The 12,215-nt window shown below is 43.2% G+C and overlaps 1 protein-coding gene across 2 annotated transcripts in view; it reads right to left on the reverse strand.

Moving 5' to 3' along the window:
* Positions 1 to 2,811: 2,811 nt before the first annotated feature.
* Positions 2,812 to 12,215, reverse strand: part of SMPD3 (sphingomyelin phosphodiesterase 3) — a 230,240-nt gene continuing 220,836 nt past the window's right edge. For both annotated transcript variants that reach the window (XM_006117574.3, XM_006117573.2), the window contains 2 exons: positions 11,144 to 11,306; positions 2,812 to 8,862 (listed from right to left, as the gene is read on the reverse strand). In XM_006117574.3, the coding sequence (XP_006117636.1) occupies positions 8,761 to 8,862; positions 11,144 to 11,306 (265 nt within the window). In that variant the 3' untranslated portion in view covers positions 2,812 to 8,760. The remainder of the gene's footprint in view (positions 8,863 to 11,143; positions 11,307 to 12,215) is intronic.

Consider the following 12,215-nt stretch of genomic DNA (forward strand, 5'->3'; position numbering starts at 1 on the left):
TTAGTCATTGTATCAGGAAAAAATCTTGGATTTGTTTTTCTTTCCTAATGAGGCGTGGTTGCCATTTTGTCTATCATTTCAACATCTATAATTATTGAGGCATTAGTCAATACAGGCATGCTCTTCTGTGCTGCACCATGTGCCCACTTCATCCTGCTTGACATTGCCACGGGTCAGGGATTTAACAAGGTTAAATTGTAACCCATTTCCTCTTTGGAACTGCACTTCTATCCTTCACCATTATTTGCAAGCAGCACCACTCCTCTGGCACAATACTGCAGAAAGCTAGTAGTAACCCCTGCATTTCATAGCGTTAAGGCAAATGGATTTGTATCAATTACTAACTAATATAGTGCTTGACATGTATCTGTGAGGCAAATTCCATTTTAGCTAGATGAAAAGTGGTCAGAGACATCAATATTCACAATGCTAATGGCAGCACAGCAGTGAAGAATACATTAGGGTTCCTCCAGAGCTCATCAGATTGGTATTTCCTGTTGCTATGCTTAGCAAAAGTATAAGAGGCCAACGTGTCTGCTGTTTGCTTTCCCCACCCGAGGGTCTGAATTTATAAGTTCATAGTAGTTAATGTTATGTCATGATGTGCACTGTGTTGGGGTCAATTTTTGTGCAGAGCTCTGATACTTTAGGTGATGGTCATTTGTATCTACTTGAAAAATCTTTTAAAAAGCTTTTCTTAGGGTAAACTGGCTGGCTCTAGAGATCTGGAATGGGTGATACAGCCTAGGGAGTTGTTTGCTACTTAACCTGATAGACGTTAGAACCAACTCTTATTACTGTGGGGGTCTACTCTGCAGGCTTCTTGCCCAAGAACTGTTTTGTGGAAGAGTTCTTGTGCAAAAAGTCTTCCACAAGAGCGCATCCAGACTGCCACATGCTTTTGCACAAGACATGTGCTTTTGCGCAAGAGCATCCATGGCAGTGTGGACACTCTCTTGTGCAAGAAAGCTCTGATGGCCATTTTAACCATAGCAGTTTCTTGCGCAAGAAATTGCCTGTCTACACTGCCCTCTTGTGGAAGAACTCTTGTGCAAGAGGGCTTATTCCTTGTGTGGGGAGAGGACGAACTCTTCCGGAAGAAGCCCTGCTTTCCGATGCTCTACTGTAAATTTATTGCGCAAGAACGTGCGTGCTGTGTATACAGACAGCAAGTTTTTGCACAAGAATGGCTGTTCTTGCTCAAGAAGCCTGCAGTATAGACACAGCCTGGGAGTGTCTGGGCTATGTGAAATAGAGAAGGAGAGGAGAGAGAGGACATGAGAAGTGAGGGGCTATAGATTTAACTAACAAAACAACAAAAGCTGTAAGTGAACAGACTCCTTTGGGAACCGAGGGAGGTTAAGGGTGAACTTGTGAACAATGCCATAGGGACGGAGTAAGCAGGAGTTGGTCTTCAGCAAACACAATATCTAGCCCAGAGTTTTTGTAATCAAGTGACCATTATAAGTTGGCAAGAAATAAGTTTTCAGGCAACCGCTCACTGTAAGAGAATGAAGAGGAATTGAACACACTCTGAACTGCGGCTGTAGGTGATGAGATGATAGTAGATAACAGCAAAACTGGTTCAGACCATCTAGCCTAGTATCACATAGGAGAAGGACCCTTCCTAGCTAATTGCAGAAGTGCATGTATGTCCACATTCTTACTGGTTTGTACTCTGGTAATTTCTTTTTCTATAATTGTAGAAATTAAAAAAAATCTAGAACCCCGAGGGTTCTTTTCAGGTGTCTTTGGGAAAGGTCAAAAGGGGCTGACACACCCTAGTGGGTTCTCATTAAAGTGAATCAAGTCAATGGAACCTGCATTCCTGAGCACAAGTGTATTTTTTATTAATTTTAACTGCATTGACTGGTAGCCCAGGCTATTTTTTAATCTATAGTTCAGAGATTGGACTAAAGTCACCGAGGCATGAAGATTTACTATTGTATGACAAGAAACACCGGCTTTGGGAAGTTTTCCTTTGCTGTTAGTGTTTATGAGTGAAAGAGGAAGGAAGATGGTCTTGTGGCTAAGGTACTAGACTGGGACTTGAGAAATATAGGTTCAGAGCTAAGGTCTACCATGGACTTCCTGGGGGATGACAGGTAAGTCACTTAGCCCTGGCCTATACTAGTACCTGATTCTGAAATAACCCCCCTCAAGTTTGAATTTATAAGGGGTGCATCCACAAAGCCCATTATTTGGAGCTGAAGAACTCAAACTCTGTACTCCTGCTTTTCATGAGGAGCAATGCTAATTCTGAAATGGTAATTTCAAAATAACTTTAGTGTGACTGCCTCCTGCAGCTCCCCAGCATGCTTCCTGGGGCTGTAAGTCTGAGGTAGCACATCCACATTAACAGAGCCTGTCTCAGACTAATTTCGATGCTTCTCCATAGTGAGGACACTCCAGTTTGAATTTGTTAAATCAGAAGTTCTTAAGTCAAATTTAGTAATTTCAAAATAGTTTCCTAATGTAGACATGGCTTTAGTGTCTGTGCCACTAATCCTTCCATCTGTAAAATAGGGCTAATTCTTTTATTTCTCCCTTCCTTTAATAGTTTAGATTGCAGAGCTCTTCATTACAGGAAAAATTGTCTTCCTATGTGTTTGAATAGTGCCTAGCACAGTGGAATCTCAGTTGGGAAAAGTAGATGTTACTATAATATAACTAATGACAGCATAATGAGACTTCATAGGAAAACTTAATAAAGAATTATAGTTCTATTGGCTGCATTTGACTCTTTTTAACATTAATTTTTTAGACTCCAACACATTGAAACAAAAGTAATAAGTGGAATGCAGAGAAATATTTGAGCCTTGACATTTTATTATCTCATTTGAATCAACCATTAATTCCTTTCAGCACCAGTAAAGAAAAAAAGTGATTCTTTTTTCAAAATATCTTGTTTTTCATCAGGTGTAAGACTGTGGTTTTCTTACAGGCAAAAAAAACAATGAACATGTTTGATTTTTTTGTTTTGTATACATTTATAACAAAATGTCAGCTGTGTGCTTACCATATAAAAACATTAGGTCCCAGGATACAATACCAAAAAATCATTGAAATAAAAAAGTTATTTTATATCTGGTTTCTAAACCTCAGCATTAATACAATATTTAAAAAGCATCAAGATTAATAGTCATATTTAAAACAAGATGGTTATGGACAATCTTCAGGAATACCTACTTTAGTGACCAGGGACATGATGGAGGATAACCAGGAACACTCATGAATCCTACACATGCCTCTTCTCTCATTCCTCTTGATCCAAAAGGAGAGGAGAAAAATAATTTTCAGAGTTGGGCTGAACTCAACCCAATCAAAAGTGGCCTGATTGCTCCTTATATTAAGCTGGGGACAGTCAGATCTGTTTAATCTGAATCACTGGAGAAGAGCCATTAAAAAAGGTTTAAAAGGGAAATAACTGAAGGTCCCATAGTAAAGCTTCATGCTTTATCCAACAGGTAGGAGTTAGAGATTAGCTGTCACAGCTATGGGACAAGACATTGCAGTGATGTGTAAAAGACAATTTTTACTAGGAAACATCCTCTCTTCGGAGACTGTCTCAAAGTAACCTCAGTTGCAGAATGCAGTTCAACAAAATGCAGAGTATCGCCAACTCTCCTTGAAGCCAATATTAAGTAAAAGTCATTTTCCTTAGGTCACCTGTATTGAGCAGCCCATTGTTGCTGGTAACTTGAATGGCTGCTTAAACTGAGTCTAACTGCCACCATGCAAACCACATCAGAATACATTAACCAAAACATAAATGTTACACTGTGGAATTCAACAGTAATGTCACAAGCTCTCTTCCTCAGTGCTTGTTGCAGACGTAGCATGGTATCTCATATGATCACATATTGTCCACTGATACCTTTCAGAGCCCCACGCCAGCAAGCAAATAGTGCACACATTAACCAGATCTGAATGTGCCCAGAAAGGTTTGAGACTTTTCTTTTGGGCTGTCATTTTCAAAGATGCCTAAGGGTGTTGCAAGGAGGAGGGAGAAAAATTGTTTTCCTTGGTCTCTGATGATAGGACAAGCAGCAATGATCTTAAATTGCAGCAAGGGAGGTTTAGGTTGGATGTTGGGAAAAACTTCCTGTTAAGGTGGTTAAACTCTGGAATAAGTTGCCTAGGGAGGTTGTGGAATCTCCATCACTAGAGATACAGTATTTAAGAGCAGATTGGATAGACGTCTGTCAGGGATGATATAGACCATGCTTGGTCCTGCCTGGGGGCAGGGGACTGGACTGGATGACCTCTCAAGGTCCCTTCCAGTTCTAGTACTCTATGATTCTAAGGGTAGTTCGAGCTAGGTAGGCAAATGAGGGCAACCAGAATTGCAAATGAAGCCCGGGATTTAAATATCCTGGGCTTCATTTGCATTTTTCCGGGCGCCGCCATTTTTAAATCCCCCTTAGTTTGAACTCCGTGCCCATGGCTACATGTGGCACGGAGTAGGTAGTTTGAATTTTAATCTCTAATTCGAACTACCGGTACACCTCGTTCCACTCCGGTTGCCTTCATTTGCCTACCTAGCTCGAACTACCAACCTAGTGTAGACACACCCTAAGGGTGTTAGGTACCCATCTCCCATTGAAAGCCAATAGGATTTGGGTGTCTAAAATCCTGAGGCTTTTTTGAAAATGATAGCCTTCGTTTATACTCATTTAAGGAACATTCTCCTGTTCTAACAACACTGTCCTTGTAAAACGAGAATTGAGTGTAACAAAAGCAGAAGTTGACTCTTCAGAGCATATGTGTATTGTATCTTTTTAAAAAGCCATTCAGTGACACTTCATCTAAGATGTCCACAGTCATTTTATCAAGAACTGGTATTGATGTTAGGTTATTAAACAAAAAATAGTATCATCACACACTCTTCGGAGATACACACACTCTTCTGAAAATTCCTATGCCCAGTAGGGTAAGTAGCTATTGAGAGTTTGACTCATACTCTTTGGGAAACACTTGGGCTATGTCTACACTCACAGCTTCTTGCGCAAGAAGTCTTGTGCAAGAAAACGTCCACACTGCCATGTGCGAGCTGTGCTTTTGCATAAGAGCGCCCATGGCAGTGTGGACGCTTTCTTGCGCAAGAAAGCTCTGGTGGCCATTTTAGCCATAGGACTTTCTTGCGCAAGAAATCCCTGCCGAGAGTCCACACTGCCTGCTTGAGCAAGAGCTCCTGCACAAGAGGGCTTATACCTGTTAAAAAAGAGCGTAGCTCTTATGCAAGAAGCCCTCTCTTACCACGCTGTACTGTAAATTTCCCTGCGCAAGAGCAGGCGGGCAGTGTGGACGTTCTGCAGATCAATGCGCAAGAACGGCCATAGCTGCGCAAGAAGCAGCGAGTGTAGACATAGTCATACTGTTAGTAGGGGTGGTCATGCTGTCCTGAATCAGGCTGGGATTTATTTTCTAGGAGCTGCTTGAGTCTTAATATCCTGTGGTAGTTATTTAAAAAACATTAATGAAAATAAAAATATGCCATCACATGACCTGAGTTTTAAGGCTTTAAAAAAAAATCAATATTCTGCCAGTAGTGTATGGTCTGAATGGCTCCTTTTGAATCGATGTGGAGAATGAGACTTCTGTTCCTCTTTCACAAAGTGCACTGTTCTCTGGAGTAGTGATAGAGATGCAGCCATGTTAGTCTGGTCTAGCTGAAACAAAAGACAGGACTATGCAGCACTTTAAAGACTACCTAATAACCATCTTGTTAGTCTTTAAAGTGCTGCATAGTCCTGTCTTCTGTTCTCTGGAGCATATGCTCTGGAAAGTGTATGTTCTATAATGCTCTAAATCCCTCTCGTGTATCAAGGCATCAGAAGGCACAGGATCGATGTAATAAAGCAAAGAGCATTTGTACAAAGAAGTCACAATACTGTACCTCTTAGCATCACCCTCTTGCAAGGTTAGATCTGTAAGTTTAGTAACAACTAACTGTATTGGTTAGTTGGTGTATTTTGTTTCAAATAGTGACTATTTTATAACTATGCATTTATCAACCATTAAAAACAGAGAGCACTGAAAAATTTGGAACATCAAAATCTAAGAATCTGTTTACTTCAGAATTGAAAAGGTGTCTCTCATCATATCCTAAAAGTGTAAGGTAAGTGCCTGTCTTTTAGAGTCAGTATGACTTCACGGAATTAAACTGACAGTAATTTAGACATCATTAGTTTTTACTGTAAATAGTGTAACATTGTTTGGCAGTAATTGTTATGTTTACATCCCACATGGTGTCAATAAATTCAGCAACTAACTGATAATCAGTGAATTTGATATCAAACTAATTTACATTGTTAGGAAAGCTATTAAAAATACTATACCTCCGATGTAGCTCTACTACTGATAGTAATATGGCAGCATAGCTGCTGGTCGGCACACAAATTGCTATTGATACTGTTTTTTAAAAGGTTAATAAAATACAAACAAGATAGAAAATAGGATTACAAGCATTTTTTTCAAAGTCTTTCTGAGCTAGCTGCAGAGCAAAGAAACCAGGAAACCATGTGCGCACCTACTCTGTGCATACAGAAAGCTACAGAGGGGAATAAGTAGTGCAGTAGGCTTCTGCCTCTCAGCACTTGGTTTCAATTCTTGTTTAGACCAAAAGGGATGCTAAATTTGGTCTCATTCTAATCTCTATTGCACTTCACAGTCCCCCATGTAGTTTGGCACAATTTAGTTGTGAGAGGCAGTATGTGTTCAAGGGAGCCCAGGACTGAAAAATGAAGGATATGATGGGTCAAGACTGAGGAGAGGAAAACTGTCTGGCTCTAGCCAGTGATCTCAGTGCTAATGAAAGAAACTGACTAACTGCTTCTCCACATGCAGAGTGACATGGCTTTAACTAAGTATTTGGTTTTTAAATGGAGGCAGTTAAACTCATGCAAGAATTTGTATGATTTTAAGCCTATAACAGGTTTAAAGGATAATAAGTATTCTACAGAGAGATTTACATCATATTGACTAACAAAATGTTTAAACTGGTGAAAGTTTGGGTGCAACTGAGAGGTGAATTTCCTTTCCTTTAAAAATTGTCCTTAAAAAAATCCCCAAATACATGGTAGAGAATGGGGAAAACAGTGTAAAAATGGAGTGAGGTTAAGGAGAATGACTTTGATTAAGGAACAACAGGTAAATTAGCAGGTCGTGTGGGCCCAGAGGTATTCTTTTCAATAGAATACTCTTCTTCAGAAGAGCAAAAGCCTATTTCTTTAGTATGGCATGCTCATTGGCTTCCATCCCCTCCTTTGCTTTTGCCTCATTTTACATCCCTAAATGGACAAAGGGCCAGTATGCTCAATTATGAATCCCTTTTGAAATGTAATGAGTAGGGGAGACAGGAAGGTGAAAAGGGTAGGGCACTGGGATAGGGCAGTAAAGAAAGCACTCGCTGCTAAAAGGAGTGGCTGATGGAGGTTTGTGCAGTGGAAAGAGAAAACCACCACCACAAAAAAAAAAAAAAAAAAATTAACCAGCCGAGACTCTAGTGAAGACTGAGGGCACAAAAATGCAGGGCTGTATTCCACACATTAAAAAATTATTTTCAGATCACAAGAAGAGTTCTCCTTTAAAAAAGGCTTCAGGTTTTAGTGCCCTTTTTTTGTTTTTTTATTCTGCCATCAGTTTCTGTTCCTGTCCCAACCTGTCTTGTCAAACACACTCTGCTTTCTTCATCTGTTCTCTGAAATCATCACTTTGTGTCTTGCATGTTCGTCACAAGTCTTTCCTCATTCATTGTTTCCAATCAAAGAAGAGAATTGACCCTCTGATATTATCAGTGATACCACGTGAATCGATAACCATACAATTCTATATAACCTCATACTGTAAGTCAGAACTGCCCTAAATGTGGGGAAGGAACCCTAAGACATTCAAAAGTGGCATCATGTAGTTAGCAAACTTAGGCCCTATTCTGGAGCTGTTACCCAGGCAAAACTCTTGTTGATTTTAATGGGCATATAGTTGGAATAAGGATTCTGGGACTAGATTTTTAAACTTTTAACATCTGATTTTTAATAATAATCCTTAGAGAGGACTCTGAAAGGGTAAGATTCTTATTGCAAATTGGGTGCAGATTTTTTTTTTAAAGTCCATTAAGTTGATTGGAAAATGTTTAGCCAATCCCAGAATGCTTTTCTTGGGTAGCTTCTGATTTTGAATTTCTATTTCTATGCTTATTTCCCCCATGGTATCTTAATGACTATTTATCTCAGAGTGGCATGCAATGCGGGCGCATGCTACTGATGCAGGCATACTACTACGACATTAACAGGCTTGGAAAAAGAAAAGAAAAAAAGCTTTAGCTTAGTTTTACAAAGATATGCAAAAATCCATTGAGCAGCACTAACTCACAGACGGATTACAAACTAAATTGTGCTATATATTAGTATAAAAACATGTTTTAGTAAGAATGGCACTGGTTCAAAAGGAATAAGGACTTCCATCTCGGTTCCTTTTGGTCCACAGTGAAAGCGATGAGATACAGCCCTGCCCTGTTACCTGACCAACTTGTTACAATGGTTTTTTATTGGTCCCAACCCACATAATTTCTTCCCTTTATTTCCTCCGATGCTGGTACATTTTGAGAGGAACTTGAAAGCCAGTTGAGTTGTGGAGGGGTAGCCTGGGTCAGGTCTAGTTATCTATCTTAATGTGGCACCAGAAGAGTTCTTTCTTATCCTCTGATATAGGTCAAATTGAAACTTCCCTCTTCTAATCTTCTGACTAAGCTGGTCAGTTTTATGAATCCTCTTCCCCTGTAGATACCATCAGACGCATAGCCACTGGCAGGTGGTCTGTCAAACCTGCTAACTGTGTAATAAAATTGAACTCTTCAACTTCCTGCAAAAGGAACAAAAGGGGAAAGTGCAAAAATCAGTGAGGTATATTCAAAATGCATTGGGCTTGTATTTTCCACATCTCCTCCCAGTTTACTTTCTTAAGCCCAAAACATGTCTCTCTGTTTCCATGAGAGCCCAAAAGACAAAGGATCCACTGTGCTACAGGGGGAATGAGTGTGCCACAGAAAGCTCAAGGGGAGAGTGCAATCAGTGTCTGAGAGGGTGGAGGGGTGGGGTGGAAGGGTGGCTCTGTCTGCTGGAGTGCACAGGTTACACCATGATAAGGCAGGTACCCTGTGTGTGGGGAAAATAGTGTGTAATCATAGACTTAAAGACTGTCATAATGCAAATGCACGAGGAAGCTGAACTGTAAACGGGGAAAAAAATCAAATCCATCATGCGGACCCATCCTGATCTCAGCTGTCTCTATGTCACAGATGTCTGCCACTAGATAGCACTAGTAAACGGATAGACGCTGTGGGAGTTATGAAGTCCCTCTCTTCAGTTCCAGGTCAGAGGGTAATTCAGTTTATTACACAGCCTTCTGCCACTTGGCTCTCCAATCTGTCCTTGTCCCAGCCCTCATCCCAGGCTCCCTCTCCCCAGTTCTGTCCCCTGAACCCTCTGAACTGAAGTCAAGCTGATTCCTCTGTCTCTTTCATGTTGTCTGGGCTTTAGTAGCAGGAACACTGAGGTATTCGGTGTCACCCAGTTTTGGACCTGGGTCACAATGGTCCCCAATAGCCAGGAGGACCAATAGCAGGGAAAGTCCTGCTCAGTTCCAACGGATCTCGGGTGGTGCATGCCCAGTGCAGACAACCTTCACACACAGATTAGCTGCCAAACTTTACTAAGTCTTTGAGCATCTGTGAACTGGGATATTCAGAGGCTCGTAACGTGGATAGCCGTTCACAGGGATGGCAAAAAGCTTACCACTGACCCTAGGACAGTGGTCTCCAACCTTTTTACACCCAAGATCACTTTTTAAATGACAGACCAAGCCAAGATCTACTGCCCCGCCCCTTCCTTGAAGCCCCGCCCCTTCCTTGAAGCCCCGCCCTCTCTATTCTCCTCCTCTCCATCACTTGCTATCCCCAATCCTTATACTGCTGCTTTTTAAAAAAGGATTTTCCAACATTTGGAAGTGGTTTTTCAACATTTGGAAGTGGTGCTCAGCCAGGGTGCACCATGCTCCACGTGGGCTGGTGCAGAGAAGAAGCTGCCTGGCCAGCTGGCTGTGGCTTTCAGCCCGGAGGAGGCTGAACTGCGCTCTAGCTGATCGGGCGGCTTCCCCTCTGTGCCTGCCCACGTGGAGTGTGGTGCTCCCTGCCTGAGCGCCATGGCCAGCTGGCTGGGAAGCCGCTTCTCTTCATTCCCGCACGGCTGCCCTGCGCTCAGCCCGGGAAGCTTGCTCCAGCACAGCTGGAGCTAGACACAGCTTCCCTGGGCTGAGCGCAGGGCAGCCAGGCTGGAGGAAAGAGAAGTGGCTGCCCAGCCAGCTGGCCATGGCGCTCAGCCAGGGTGCACCACGCTTCACGTGGGCAGGCACAGAGGAGAAGCCGCTGATCAGATAAAGCGTGGGGCAGCCTCTTTCAGCTGAAAGCCACAGTCAGCTGGCTGGGGTGTTTCAGCCCTCCCGACCTCCCACCATTCCTCGCAGCTACTCTCCTGTGTTGTTGCTTGGTGAGTAGCTGCTCCTCAAATGAGGAAATCTAATGTAAATGTACTGCACAGGTGCGCAGTTCAGAGAGGGCTCAAGAGCTACTCTTAGAGCCCCTGAGATCTACCGGTAGATCGCCCTAGGACAACATCTCTCATTCCCTCCCCCATCCCTCTGCCCATGGCCAAACTCTCTTCAAAGCATGGAGGAGCTAGCACTTGGAGCCCATTATGCCAGTCACTACATACACATGATCTAACATAGAACAGGGGATGTATTTACTAGTCAAATGTTGGGATCAAAACCATTTGATCTGAGCCCATTTTTGAGATCTGATACATTCCTGAACAGAGTCCAAGCGTGTGAAAGTTTGGCAGATGTTATCTTTGGTTGTTTATACAGTTGAGTAGTTGGTGCATCTCTTCCTCTCCCCCCAAGCCACATTCTCTCACTCCCAAGTAGTAACAGACCACCCAGAGTCGAAAGGGGAAGAGAGGGTCTGAATGGTGAGTTTCCTTTGGAGATGCGAGTTTGACTTTAGCCCTCTGAGCAGATCTGCAGGGCTGAGTGCGCGCCACCTGAGCACTTCACATTTTGAGTTACAGTTTACTAGAAAACTCACCACTTTCCATTCCAGGTAAATACCCTCTTCTGTGTAAAGCATGTAGTCAATCCTCCTCCCGCTGCCTTTGAGTGATGCCTTTCTCCCCTTTTGACTTGAACTATGGTTCTTGCTGGTAGGGTACACCACATAGCCTTTCCTCCCTTCTTCACTTTCCAGCACCCTGTTATAAAAAAAATACCAGCCTGTTAAGGATCTACCAGCTCTATCCCTAAGTGTAGAATAAGCTTAGGGTTGGGGTCAGTATTGTATTGCAGCAGGACAAGGACCCCGTTGTACTGTGTGCTGCACACATACCTAGACACAGTTCCAGTGCAAATTGCAGTGTGAAATCCATTGTTTCGGGCATGTCATGTACAGCATCAGGTTATATGGGTTTACCTCCCTTAACTGGGACTCTCTGGTCCAGCAACATTCCTGGTCCTGTGTGGCAGAAGTGCAGTGGGGAGAAGGGGGAGGGGAGGGACTGGTGACTCAGGTAGGAGCTAGCACTTGATCTCATGATGCCAATCACTACATACACATGTGGGGGTGGACGGTGCAGCAGAGTTCTGCCCCCTGTGGCTGGGAGGTAGCAGGGGTTGGTAGTGGCTGCGGAGCTCAGGGTCAAGCAGCGGCCATGGAGTTCCAGCCCCAGCTGTAGAGCTGGGGTCCCACAGTGGCTTGGAGCTCGAGCCCTGGCCACAGCCATGGAGCTCTGGCTCCCACGGCAGCTAGGGGAGCCAGTCTGGGGAGCCACAGCCAGGCAGGCAGCAGCAGTGCTGGGCTGGAGGCCTAGCATGGGGAAGCAGTTCAGCATGGGACATGTTGGGAGGGACGTCCCCGGTCTGGCAAATCCCTCGTTTGGGACCGGTCAGGTTCTGAGGGTGCTGGACAAGGGAGATTCAACCTGTATTAATCTGCAGCAGACTAAGGAGATAGTTCTACTTGGAGATTCTCACAAAGATCTCAAAACTTATATTCCACTGTGTTTGTGGATCTGACGCTGATGTCAGTGGCTTTTGCAGGACTTGTACGCTTACCAGTCAAGTGAACTAACTGTCCTGTGGGTTACTTTAGAACAGACCTTTGC

Source organism: Pelodiscus sinensis, chromosome 12 (assembly GCF_049634645.1).
Source record: "Pelodiscus sinensis isolate JC-2024 chromosome 12, ASM4963464v1, whole genome shotgun sequence".
Taxonomy (NCBI): domain Eukaryota; kingdom Metazoa; phylum Chordata; order Testudines; family Trionychidae; genus Pelodiscus; species Pelodiscus sinensis.